The sequence below is a fragment of the Acyrthosiphon pisum genome, chromosome A1 (genome assembly GCF_005508785.2).
Source record: "Acyrthosiphon pisum isolate AL4f chromosome A1, pea_aphid_22Mar2018_4r6ur, whole genome shotgun sequence".
Lineage (NCBI taxonomy): Eukaryota > Metazoa > Arthropoda > Insecta > Hemiptera > Aphididae > Acyrthosiphon > Acyrthosiphon pisum.
Window position 1 is genome coordinate 126349442 of NC_042494.1, and position 15091 is coordinate 126364532.

At 30.9% G+C, this 15091-nt stretch overlaps 1 protein-coding gene across 4 annotated transcripts in view; it reads left to right on the top strand.

Annotated features, from left to right (window-relative positions):
• The window catches only part of LOC100162728 (WD repeat-containing protein 47), a 57062-nt gene that overhangs the window by 8593 nt on the left and 33378 nt on the right, over positions 1–15091 (top strand). The window contains exon 1 of one of the 4 annotated variants that reach the window (XM_008181826.2): positions 347–2064. The exons of 2 other annotated variants lie outside the window; for them this stretch is intronic. In XM_008181826.2, coding sequence (XP_008180048.1) covers positions 1366–2064 — 699 coding nt within the window. In that variant the 5' untranslated portion in view covers positions 347–1365. Of the gene's footprint in view, positions 1–346; positions 2065–6679; positions 7837–15091 lie in introns of those variants that run through there. One more of the 4 variants, XM_008181828.3, reaches the window with a different exon arrangement.

Here is a 15091-nt window from a genome sequence, read left to right on the forward strand (position 1 = left end):
ATCATTATTAGTAGGGCTAGGATTTCAATAAACTTTGCATTGTTTTCCAATTCTAGCAAGTAGCAACGCTTGTTTTATAAAATAATATAAAATGTATACATTAGAATAAGAAATATTAATTTTCAATGTTAAGGCCATTGGTTCAATTGCTAAGAACATTTTAGGGTTTTGAAGGCATTTAACTCTAAAATCCGGTTTTTTAAATTGTATTTTAAGATATTTAAAAATGTAATTGAAACGTGCTAACAAGGTTTTTACCCAAACAAATATTATTATAAATTATAATCGTAATTTTTCTACCGGGTCCGTACGACGTTAAAATCAAGAACATGCACAAGTGGTATATCTGATTACTTATTAGTTTTTACATTATTTTTGGTTACAATTTGTATAATAATAATAATAATAATAATAATAATGGGAAGAGTCCCGGTCATTATTTGGTGTACGGAATCACATTTCCTATATGGCTATAGCGGTTATATAACACATAACAATGGCGTGTTGAAGTTTTTAAACTAGAAGCAAAATAAATAATTAAAGACCCACATATAAAAAATATATTTTATAAAAACTTTTTTACAGCAAAAATCAACAAAAACTTATATTTATTGTATTTTTAACATTCATCACACACCCAACAATTTTATACTTGAAGAAATGCTGCAATTGCCTCGAAAATACCTTCTTCAGCACGCCACTGAGTCACATAATACCCAATAATAATAACAATGGTAATAATAATAACAACAATAACAACAACAACAACATTATTATATACATGGGAATTGGCTGGTTCGGACTTTGCAGTGCCGCCGACGACATCGACGAAGACGCATTCCTCGGCCGGGCGGGCGGCGGCGGCCGTCGTGGTATGACAATAATATTATTGACGATTTCGCAAGAGTCCGTGCCGGATCCGCCGTAGGTGCGCGAATAACAATATCTGTTCGTCGTAACGTCGTAACGTCGTAATATGCGTCACAACAATACTCGGCGGATGGCGCGTGTGCCCGGTGTGCGGCAGCGAGTTCGGACGTAGACGCGCGCGGAACCACCCGGTGCAGTAGCGCGCGCGCGCGGGTAACCGAGCCCAATATGGTGGTCGTTTGGTGGGGCCACTGCCGCGGTGACTACAATGCCCGTAGCCCGTGTTCGGGAGGCCGCCGCGCGGACCTTCAATAGTGTTCGTATAACCAGTACACGCGCACGTGTCTGGGTGTCGTATGCATCGTTTGTTCATCGTCGCTATCAGTGGTTGCACTTTTATTGTAGAGGTACGGTGTACGACCGCTGCAGTTTTGGTTCCGCATAATTCCATAACAATTATAAATTAAATATATTACGTTAACGTCGTGCTCGCAAATGACGGCCACCGCGGCTGCGCTCAAGAGGCTCGAGGCCCTGTTCGATGACGTTAAACTTGGGGACGGCAATGGCGACGAGCACTCAAAGACAAAAAGGTCGTCCGTGGAAAAGGTGCATTTCGCCTTGACTGCCGACTGCGACGTGCACGGCGTCGGAGGCAACGCCCGCCGAAAGTCCGAACACCTGCATCACCACCATCACCACCGCGGAAGCGTGGTGTCCGGGGCGGCGGCCGCAGTCGCGGCTGTGCCCCGACGCGATTCCGTGCCCGCTTCCATACCAGCGGCCAGCATGCGGCGCCGCGATTCCATAGTGTTGGGTTCGCCGGGCCGCGATACCTTGTGCCACCATCCGTCCTCGTTCCCGTCTTCGTTGCGCCGCGATTCGTTGGCGTCGTCCACTACGTCTTTGCGCCGCGATTCCATAAACTCGGCGCGCCGTGACTCGCTGTCCTCGGCATCACCGCCGCATTCCTCGCTGTCGTCTGCCGCTGCAGCTGCATCCGGCGTAGTGTTGCGCCGCGACTCGACGGGCGCTGGCCGGAAGGACTCCTTATCGGCAGTGCCAGCCTGGCGACGGTACTCCACCGACTCGTTGGACTCGGTGCGCCGGAACTCGTGGGACCCGACAGGCCGTAGGGGCTCGTCCGGTTCCTCGGCCGGCTGCGAAGATCCCATCTGGGAGGAGACCTGCAGGGTAAGTCTGGTGCAGCAGATCTGCACTGTAATATCATACATAATATTATTATATAGGTACACGCGCGCGCGCAGTTATGAGTGTACCTAATGGCTTTTACTGTAATACGATTACAGTGCGAATTATGTGTTAATTACGATTATTATTATTATTATTATTATTATTATTATTATTAGGTATCTCCTCCGAATCCACTTGGGTATAATTGTTTTATGGTATCACGGACCACGGTTGCATAGGTACTTGTATATAAGTAGGTATATTCTGTATAATGTAGTTATACTGTATATTACTCTATTACGGATGAGAACTATTATAGATTTTGAATAATATTCTTACGTTGTAATAGTGAAATATCAACATGTGTTCATAAAATATAAGGAATTAAAAAAACATCATTACGCACTTTTATTTATATTTTTTAAAATATTACTTGTTTATGTTATGATTTGAAATTTCTTTAAGACTGGTAAATACGTTTATACATTTATTTTATCGTGTGATATTTTTATCGGAAAATGAATTCTATTCTAGATAAATGTAATTTTAATATTGTTAACATTACCTACTTTTTTTTATAATAAGGGTGTGGAAAACAGATTGATACATGTACAAAGACTTGAAAGATTTGAAATAAAAAAGCTGCATCAAGTTGTACCTATATAATTGTCGTATTGAGTAACTTAAAGAAAGGAAATAGATAATGTACATTAAATCGAATTTCTCATATCCATAAGACTATAAGAGCATCATGCATTTTTTTTATTACATAATTTATAATCGAATATTTTTTTATTTTCAAGATCTCAATTTCTTGTTCTATTTTTAAACATACCAAATCATATAATAACTGCCTCCCATTGTATTTGTGATTGTTTTTCTCAACGATGAAGATATCGGTAATTGAAGACCGACCTCTGTGTTGTACTCTTCCACACGTCTTTATATTATGTTTGTCTATATAATATTATGCCTACATGTATGCCGTATGGATATATATGAATTGGCTAAATAATAATCTGCTCGTTCACATTGTACGTGACTCGATACGTGATCGTATTATATATATATTGCGTCACACTCACGCGTCTGTACAAAGCTTGTAAAGTCTACGGTAATCATTAATCAACAATTCAACATCATCTCGTCATCACAGTCGGGTTATAGGTACAACAATATTGGGAATGGTTGAAGTTAGAAAAACTCAAGTTTTATCTCACCGATGATGTATATTATAATATTTATATTTATAAATGTAGAAATATAAGGTATACATCCATACTAAGGGTCCTGTAAATCCTTGAGAATCGTGGACAATGAGACACTGATGGTCAGTATAGGCATAGTGGCTGTGACGTTTGATTATTTATTTCATTATTACTATTATTATTATTATTATTATTATTATTATTGTTATTGTTATTATATCATTATTTTATTGTTCGTTTATTGTGACGCCTTATAATCACCGGAGAGATGTTGACAACGCCAATTATTTACGTGTGTGTTTGCGCCTCTGGACACTGTGGTTGAAAATCATTTTTGGGTCATTGGCTCTGTATATATTATATAATAAATATATATTTCGTTTTGGATATTGTATCTTCTTATAGCCTCGAGCAGTCGAGCCTATGTGTTATTGTTATCATCGATATTTTAATATCGATGGAGCTATAAAGGCGTGTGTTCTATTCACATGAGTAGGTATATGACAAATATTGCCTGCGGTGACATTTTTTTTATGAAATAGTTTTAGTTTTGGTATTGGTTTATATTAAATCTTAAATATTAATAAGTACTTTTTTTTCTTAAATTATAACAATTATTTACAAACAAGTTGGTAATATTCAACAGTGTATAATGTGCATTGTACATACATCGTATACTACAGAGTTTTCTATAGTATTGTAGTAATAGGTTGGTAGTTAATTTGTAAAACTGGAGGTTAAATAATTAGTTAATGATTTAATTACTTATACTTATTTATTTAATTTTAATTACCTTTACTTTGGAATATTAGGTTATACATTATTGAGTACAAAGTGTTTGGACAAAAACAGGCCGTATATTTATTTAAAATTTAAATTGTGACAGGTAATTAGAAATAATTACTAAGTAAATAATTAAATCTTCTAAATTATAGGTATATTTGTGTAATATATAAGACATATTGTATTCGATTCTACGTACTTATCTGTTATATTTGTATGAGTTCAGACAAACGTTCGTCAATAGTAAATACTAAATAGTAGTTATAATAATATTATATTTATCCTGAATAAAAGAAAAGAGTATAATTCTTTTTAATTTAATTTATTTTTCATGTTTATACTAACTTTTTATTTGACGGATTTATGAGTATTTGAAGAAATGTTCAAACTTTTTTGAAATTATCTTACATCAACCAGAACATAGGGGGTGACAATATTATAAAAAAATAACTAAGAACCAACCAAATTGATTTTATTTAATAACAGAAAACAAATACACAACATAGATAAACGGTGTACTTTTGTAATATGTCATGTATTATAATATCATCAGTAAAAATACTTTATTATTTTCAATAACAAAAAATTAAAATCATTTCACATTTGTCTAGGGTGGTGACATGTCACCTACTTGCACCCCTTAATGAGTGCCCTTGTATAATATTCATGTTAAGTAGATATAATTAAAACCTTAAGACTAGTTAAATAATGTATTGCTCATGTTATGTGAAAAGCTGAATTCAGTCTTTTTTATACTAGTTTGATCTCGAGTTTGATTTTTATCTATAAAATTATTATTAAATCATTCCGGTTAATGGTATACCATAGTTGATGATGTGGGTAGTTAGCTATAGATCAAACTTATACTTCAGTTTTAATTTAAAATGTTAAAAACTAATGGTTTAAATAAAGTGTAATTTGTTTTACGCATGTCAAAATAAAGACAAACTATTTAGTATTTATAATACCTTTCATATTTTTCAAATAATTAAAAATAATAACAAGTGTATCATTATTTTTTTCTTCCCACGTAAAATAGTTAGTCCTACATTATACATTTTTGTATTCTGACCCGGTTTTTTTTTTATCGAGTTTACATATTATGCTGTTTTTAACAATTTCGTTCAAGTTTATTATACTTATAATATTTAGTTACAATAATAATAATACGCATTTTATACATTAACAAATAATAACTCTTAGGACTTTGTTGTTTGTTTTGATTTTGTTTTCGTGAATTTTACTATGACTTAATATTAATTCTGATAGGTAACAGTATTTTATAATATTTTTAATGTACGAGATGAACTTAACTATAGATTACCTCTATAAATGTACATATTTTGGTGACATTGGTATCCACACAGGATTTTTGTCTCCATCAAGGTTTGCTCAAGGTCTATGCCATACGAGAAGATGCGTGGTATGTAGGCGATTGTATATGTCCTTACGGCTAGCCCACATGACTTCCACACCTATGTGTGCACATATATTAGGTATATGTCGTACATGTACATATAACCGTCAATATATAACTAGTTAGCGTTGGTCAAGGATTACATTACGGAAACGTTCGGGAAATTGTGTATGCTAGTTAATAACTAGTTGCATACTTGTATCAATCCATAAAATATTGAAATATTTCTGTCGTCGTTCAATGGTATATCTCCTATTTAGGAGCTAACATTTCTAATAATTATTCATAACTTTTGTTGTTCATAATATCATAGGCGTGACTAGACTTCATCGGCAGGGGTAGCCTAGCTAATAACCGGCGCTACCTTATTAGTGAACTGAAAAAAGCCCTATACACCAAAAGCCGTATTTTGTTAAGCCCCCCTCCACAATGAAATATTTGTATAATCTAAAAAAAGTCTAAATTATCTATTTACAATAATAATCTACAGTAACTTCAGAAATATTATTCATCTAAAGCCTTAGATTACAGCTACAAATCAAAAATAATACAACAATAATATCAATAGTACGTACCGCCGTCGTCTGTCTCAAGTCTTTATACTAGGTTTTTCCGATTTCGGAAGTCAGGAAATCAATCTTTGTAAGTAAATGGTAATTATAATGATAGGTACCCGCAAAAAAAATCAAGTTCTAAAAAAAAAATAAATGTTGTAACTCTTCTAACTTAAGACTCGGTTGACCGGCACCTCTCAAAAATTTCAGGGGCAGCCCAGGCACTCTAGGCTGCCACTGTAGATACGCCTATGCATAATATATACAATTACCTATTACCATAGGCTCAAATAGGGGGGGCTTTAGGGGTTAAGCCCTCCCAAAAATGTCCATAGCCCCCCCAAACATTTCCTACGTTTTGTTTTAAGCTCATTCAATATTATCAAAGTAAGGCTTTAGCCCCCCCAAATCCCAAACGCTATTTGCGCCTATGCCTATTACGATTTTATTTTATTGCGGTCCACTGGCGTGTTATAATAATATGCCAATGTATACAAAATTCGATATAAGAATACGAATATACCACTACAGAGGAATGTTCTGGTTTTTTTTTTTTTAAATTATGTATAGTATTTTCGGATCCTTTGTTTTTCAGATTGTTGTTAAAACGGCAGACATTCATAAATACCAACCTGTAACTTATTACAAAATAATGTATTCAGATGAAAAAAGATTTTATAGGCAATGTATATGAAATACTATATTTTATTTCGTCTTAACGGAACCGTATACTCGTAGAGTCGTAGCGGATCTCTTTCATTACAAAAACCGGTTTGTTTTTTCATGTTGTTTTCGAGAAACAACGGGTCCCCCGTCCGTCGTACCCTAGTATGGCTGTATTCCGTAAGACCGTAGTAACCCACGGTGAAATGATTTACATTTTACGCACAAACACTCACGACACCACCACTCCGGTTTATTATAAAAATAATAATATTAATGGACTCATCATCGAAGATCGGGGGAATCTGGTTTTTTTTAATACATTTGTCTCCTATAATATTTTAACGACCGTATAAGTCATCATAAACGTTTCAAGCTTAAGTCGAGTAGACGACCGGGGTCGTAAAATAATGCCAAGTTTTCCAAAACGACCGTCTCTAAGGCACAATCATAACATTATTCCTGTATTATATTCCTGTATTATATAGCCTATTAATACCCATGTTATACCTAATACCTAATATCTCCTAAATTCAATGGATGTTTCGCTGACGAAAGAATGAGAGAGGACACGCTTTTATTTTGTATTGTGGCGTTCGCCCGGACCTATAATGTTACTGCTTATATATTATATTCCTCGCTATAATATACAACTATTACCATGGTATAGGTCGAACCGCCCCACACTCCACTTTGTCGACTGTGTTCATTTCTGCCGCAGTCGTTGTTTTCATCGACGTCGTCGCTGCGATGGGAATAGTTCTACCGTCGAATGAAAGTAGAACACTCTGATGATCAGTCGACCTGACCAGAGTTTTTACACCGTAGTTTTCCCTCAGTAAACTCGCGCTGGTTCCGTCCGACGAATCGTCGCATTGTAATAGTATAATATTGTTACCTATGTATAATGTAGGCACACACACCGTCGTCAGTCTGCCCGTCGTTTCCAAACTTTGCGGAATAATACGTTTTAAAACCGTTTTCGATTCAAACTTCGCCTCCTTCTGTGTGACGATTATAACAGTATAATCATTTCGTTTATCTATTATAGTTGTGACGACGTTATTCTTCCTTTTTTAATTTATAAGCACCGGTCGCCCCAAAATAGTCATTAGCTGTCAGTATCCAAATAGTACGTCCAATGCAGGTAATAATTATAAATAATTATTATTCACGTTGTCGAAGCCGTTCTATTCGAGTTTCGTTTTTTTTTCGTGAAACACGTCCAAAACACACATTTCGATAACGTATAATATCCGCACATAATATGTGTTGGTTTTGTTTAGTTTTTTCTCAAATACTCAACTTGCGCAGGTGTCATCTCTTTGCATATGTTTGCCCACGATACAATATTATAATATATTATTTTGTATCCCTGTGCCTAATACCTACTCTATTGTAATGCGCATTTGTATTAGCCAATATTTTATGTTAATATGTGTATGTAAGTATGTGTGTATGTATGTATGTATGTATGTATGTATGTATGTATGTACTATGTATGTATAATGTATGTACATTGTATATATACAATATATACCATATTATATATATATATGGTGCTCACAATGATATGTGAGTCCATCGTCCATGCGTGGGTGGTAAAAAATCTATTCGTCAGTTAAAATAACGAGTTCATAAATATTATTTATTTAATTAAAATATAATTTTTTTACAATAATTAATTTGCTTGGGTTGCTAAATCCTATAATACATTAATTATATTTAACATTACAGTCCTTGATTATTATAATATAGCACATTAGTTTGCAACATCGATTTAAAACAAATAGTTATATTAATTGTCTGTGTAATTTTTTAAAAGATGAATGTACCCAGTATATTAAATATATTGTATAGTCATTATTTTGATCAGCAATAGTTTTACGACTTGGATTTATTTTGATTCATACTTAAAAATACAAATATTTGTCATACAAAATCTAAAGTTTAAATAATATATAATTATAACAGACTATACAAATTATTATAATATTTTGAATAGATTTCATTCAACTACATTTTGTTTATTTATAATATTATACGTTAAACATACACAATATTAATAATACAGGTATAAAAAGATAAAAATAAATCTTTTATTTAATTTTATAATTTTATAATTATAACTTTCATAAGCCACTTACTATATAACTATTTCATTATTTACGTTACAATACACATATGTTACCTGTTATCATGATTCATGCCCTACAATTACATATTCAATTTAATAGTAGGTATATAATATAATGCATATACCGTTTATTTAATCTTAATCTAAATAAGGTATATAACTTTCATTTTGGTATAATATTATTTAAGCAATTCATTTTAGAGATTGTATTGTTTATAAATTATAATAATGCAGTTACCTAATCGTGGTAAGAAAATGTGTTTGGTATTTATTAATATAATTTAACGTGAATTAAATTTTTTTGAATTCTGGCTAATTATTTTAAATTTTTTTTAGTTTATGCCTATTAACAAAAAAAATTCACAAGTTGAAACACGTTTCATACTTATTATTTAATTGAAAGATATAAAACTGACTTCACAATGTGTATTTTTAAACTAATTTAAATTAATAATATAAATCGTCGTTATGCTGGAATGTTCACAAAGATAAAAGAGGCGTACTTGTTTTGCACAAACTCAATGATTTTTGTTCATAGAATTAGGTACCTCAGAACATATTACATAAATTGCACAACTTCAAACGTCTATGAACATATTATATTGTAGTCAGTATATATAACTTTATAGTTACTTTAATCGAGGGGTAAATACCTGACAGAAAGTTTGTACACCAGATTACTGATTTCAATGATTATACCTATTATGATTATACCCATGATTTACTACAAAGATTACCTATGATTACCCATGAATACCCATGATTACCCATGATTACCATTACCTTATGTACACTGATTACCCCCAAGGTGTTTACCCCTCGATTTTAATGTTATTAGTTTAAAACTGTATATTTTGTTATAAAGATACATAGTAAAATGTATAGTAATATATTATCAATTATTATATTATATAACGATAACCTTAGTATAAGTACCTACTTAACAAATGTACATTTTTGTTTGGTTTAGAATTACAGGTAAATGTTATAAATAAATCAGTGCCTGCCATAATGGCTGCGATGTAATGGTCGAACTGCACTCGAGTAAAAAACACGTATTGGTCGATCTGCATTTGGGCTCAAAAAAGTTATTCCAACAAAAATATCGCGCATTTGAAGGGATTAAACGTTTATAAAACACTTATTTCCCTTCCCATTTCCAGGCTTAGGACTGACAATAATTTTAATCATTGGCAAAGTTAAAAATTATTGTTTTATGTATACCATTGTCCATTATGTTAATATAATATTATATATACATATATTAAATAATCAAATATAATTATTGTATAACTCTTTTCTTTGTTTTTAACTAATTTTGATAATTTTTGTAGTAATAATATATATATAATGTTTTTCTTTTTTTAAATCGCCAAATATTATTATATCAATAAACGGGAACGTCCTTAGTGACCTTAAATTTTAACTCCTTGTTTTTAACGAGTGCAATTCGACCATTTCTTTTTAGGTAATAAGTGCAATTCGACTATCCCGATTGCTGCAGTCTTTTAACAGCTGTGAAAATACTGTGTTGCCTAGTGTAATTTGTTCAGAAGATTAAGACATTTATATAAATTGCATTCGAGCTCTTTCTCTCTTCAACTTGTAAGGAAAATTGAATTGGTGGGAGAGAGAGAAAGAGGTCCAATGGGTTGAATAATTGCATCACATATTATAGAAACAAAAATAATTAAATAACAAATAATTTTGGTTGCCACTGTTTTTTTATTATTTGAAATGTTATTTAAGTTGTTAATTGATAAACATGTTAATGTCAATAAAAAAAGGTGGGTAAGTGGATGTTGCTCTGCTGTACAGTAGGTGGTCACTGTAATATATGATCGAATTCAATGATATACCTATCATCATTGTATAAGAAAAACGATTCTGAGCGAAGACGGTCGTCGGTCAGTCAGCCTAAGTTATTACTAAATATCTACATTTGATGATATGATTGTGAATAAAGTAATTTATATATTATAACTTATAACCTATTTACGTGGAACATTATTTTAAATTTTCAATCCTAAGCTATAAAAGTTGAACATTTTATAAACGTTTAACTACAAATTAATTATTAAATTTTAAATTTGATATATGTTGTTAATATTAAACTTTAAATGCGGTTATGAAAAAAAACCGTGCCTATGTATTTTTAATATTTTTCAAATCCGCGACTGCTATTATGGTAATTTGTAACAATATATCAGCCTTATATTAAATGTTATCAAATTTTTAACCAGCAAATAAAATTGTATTGACAATTATAGTAAAAAAAAAAAAAACTAAAAAATTGAAAACTGAAAATGAGCTCAAAACGATTCAAAATATTTTCAAAATTATATGGTGTATAGAAAATGAAAATATAAACATTCAGTGAAATTTTCATGTATTTACAATTTACATGTATTTTCATGGTAATTTGTTACAGCAAAAACCAAAATCAATTTTGCGTAAATATTCCCGTTATTCCTTAATTTTTTTTTTGTTATTCCCGGCGCTTTTGATAACTACTTGGAGCTTTAAATTTTGACCTCCCAAAAGTACCATCTAGATTCACTTTCCCAGCGAACAAGATACTGAATTTGAAAATCGAAACATTATTTTGACTACTTATCGTGTACTGACACAAAACAAAAAATAAAATATAAAAACACATTATTACCAATAGATTCATCGCTCCGCTCAGAATCTAAAACATATAAAACAAAAAATAAAAATAAAACATTCTTTATCGACTTTATTACTACTAATAAATACGATGCAATTAAATTAAACTCAATATATTTATAAATGTCATACAAATGTATAATATAATATATACAATATTTTTAATACCTACCTATGTATTATTTATCAAAGTTCATGCAAATATAATGAATTTATACCTACCGTGGTGGTGGTTGAATTAATTGATTTCTTATTACTTCAATACTATGTATTCTTTCGAAATGATCAATAATAATAATATCGATCCACGCCATGATAGAAGGTGATTTTATTCCTATTGAAGCCAAATGTTTTTCATTATTTCACATGACTCGCCTTAAATGTACTCGCAGACTGTAGAAACCAAATTTTTTTTTACTATTATGAATAATATTTCTATGGGTGAAAACCAAAAGGTTTATTTTGATCGAATACAGATCCACCCTATAAGATGGGTGACCCTTTTACTTACAATGATGTATTTATTCAAATTCTGATTTTTGTAAATATAAATTCGAACGACCAGTTTTTAAGTAATTATAAACTTAATGCACCAACAGTATAGTCCATGATAATTTATATTATGTTTAAAGATATGGGGATATGATGATTTGAACATTTTAAATGAATCAACCTAAATAATTTGTAAATTTGGCAGGTTACCTACATTTATTTTCCGTAAAACCATTATTATTTTGGTTTGTACATACACAAATAATAGATTACATTTTATAATTAATAATAACGGAAATATTACATGGAAAAGCACCCATTGTACGAATATAAATACTAAATAGAATGTTTCATCTTTTTCTCCGTGCGATATTTTGATATTTTGATTGTACTTAGAAGTTTTTAGATTGAAACAACAATTTTATTTAAACAATATCATAATATAGCTTCCTTAGTCACCCCCAACATTTTTATCAACCAGTCATGAATGCGCTAAATCTTTTCTCTATCGAGGACAGGCGTCTAAAGGCCTATCATAACTTTTTATTAAAATTAATTCGGGGTAATATTGATGCACCACGCCTCCTTGATTGTATAAACCTTGAGAGTGCCAGCTGCCCATACTAGATCCCCTAAGACCTTTCCCATCCCAACTTTCCATTCAAACTTTTTATCGAGTGATTCTTTTGTTAGAACGATGCTTAAACTATGATAATGTTTATATAGAGTTAAACTTAAGTTTCTATAATTGTAATGGGTTTTGTTTATTTTTAATTGTATTATCACTTGTTATCTACATCACTTATGTCATCTAGTGTTTATAATAATTACCTTTATATGTACCATTTCATACTGTTTATATGTAAAAAGCCAATTGGCGTTTATATCAATATAATTAAATAAAATAATATTGTTACTTAGTATGAATTATAATTCGCCGCCTTCGGTTATTTGATTATAGTTTTCAATTAGCGGGCCTTGCATTAGGTTAATGGAATTGAATTTTTAACTTTATTAGAGATTTATCACCACAAAAAAACTCCGTAAAAAGGCATTATTTACAAATATTTACATGTATTTAAAAGTAGATAGCAAAATGTATTTAATAGGTATCTATTTTCACTCTTATTCTCTCTCCTACGTACTCTTAATATTGAATCTGATAAATGTTGTATACGTTTAAAATTAATTTTTCATTAAGTATTATATTATTCGTTGTGTGAATAAAATTATTAAATTTATTTTAATTGTACTTTATACATATTATGATTCGTTTTTAGTAGTTTTGTAATAGAGTTTTTTAATGTATTGCATAGTTTTTAAAGTAAAGGGGAATTCATATTATTTATTTTACATTATTGTCACAGAATAAAAATGTATACGATTATTATTAAAAATTTTCAACTTAAGAAGTAACAATGATACAACCAATTATAATTCACAATGTCAATTTTTTACACTATGATACAATAGTTATAGATTTTTTGAATTCTGCTTGATAATACATGACGTGTAATGAACATCATACTAAGTAGGTACTAATAAATTGAGTTATAAAAATGAATACGTATAACACCTGACACTAATGTATGTTTACATAACGATGTCGTACTGATCCATATAAAAATGTATATTATACCTACACTTTTTAGTGAGTAGTTTAATTATCAACGAAATTAATCTTAACTATTATTACTGTTGGATGTGCCTACCCTATATGGGTAAATCGTTTTCAACCTCTATTTTTTATAAATCAGTTAAAAGTGAAAAACACTCAAAACAAAAACCTATTTGATTTTAGAAGTTAAAATGGTTTTGCATGATATATTATGTGTTATAAATAATATATAACTTCGCATTACACTTAGTGGAAGTATATTTATTTATTGATGTATGTTATGTGGCCAAAACGATGTAGGTTAAGGAGCTAAATATTGTATCATCGCTAACGATTTATAAGGGGTTTAGTATAGGCAATTTTGAAAAGCACTATATTCATTACCATTGATTGTAAATAGTATTTATAACCAATGACATCACATTAAAAAATTTAAATATTAATAATTTCAAGAAAATTGTATAACAACCTTTAATACCATATTAAACTATTTTAAATCTAATTGTTTTAGTTGATTAGATAATCGTTAGATAATGTATCGTGCTTTAAAACAATTGTCTTATAGTCTTTAAATAATAAACTTTTGATTACGAAATTCTCTATCTATACTTAAGATATACCAAATATAAAAACAAAAACAGTACATTTCGTTAGAAATGACTCAGAAAAGTAGAAAACCGGTGTGTGAATTGGTCAAGCTTCGATTACCTACTTCAATTACTATTCCACGTCTGCTATTATTATATATTTGGGTATTATCAATTGGAAAATTATAATAGTTCTTCGTATAGATCGGTCAAATATGTAGAAAGTATTTAAAATTTCTAAGTTGCTCTTAAAAAACCTAATGACAACTCGTATATAAGAAATCTGGTGCGCTCCCGGGATTTTTGTTGGGAGGGGGGGAGGGTTAAACATTTTTTTACTTTCCTTACACACAAGTAAACAATTTTTACACATATTACGTATATTATGTACGTCCTTATCACGTACTAATTTAACTATTTATGTGTAGGTATCTAACGTCTACTATATTGTGACGATATGCTGTAATGTAAAATTTAATGTAAACAATATTTTTTTGGCCCGCCCCCCTCCTGGGTTCACCACTGTAAGAAATACAACAAATTATAAATTAACAATATAACATACTTAGTTTATTCAAATTTTGAATTTTGAATAATGATAAAAATAAATCTTTGAAAATAAAGTGTTTACTATACATTATAATAGGAATCCAAATTAAAACAAAATCATATTACATATTAATTATAAATATATTAATTTGTATGTAATTATCGCATGGTAATTTAAGTATTTTTTTTAATTGATTTTTATTTTCTTCCTATCTTGTTATTTAACGTGCAAGCACAGTATAGTATTTAATTTAAGTATTATATAGAAATAGGTACTCATAGAAAGCGTGGAAAAGTTACAAATTAATTTAAAAACCTATATCTGAATAATAATTAAGAGGATGTCAGC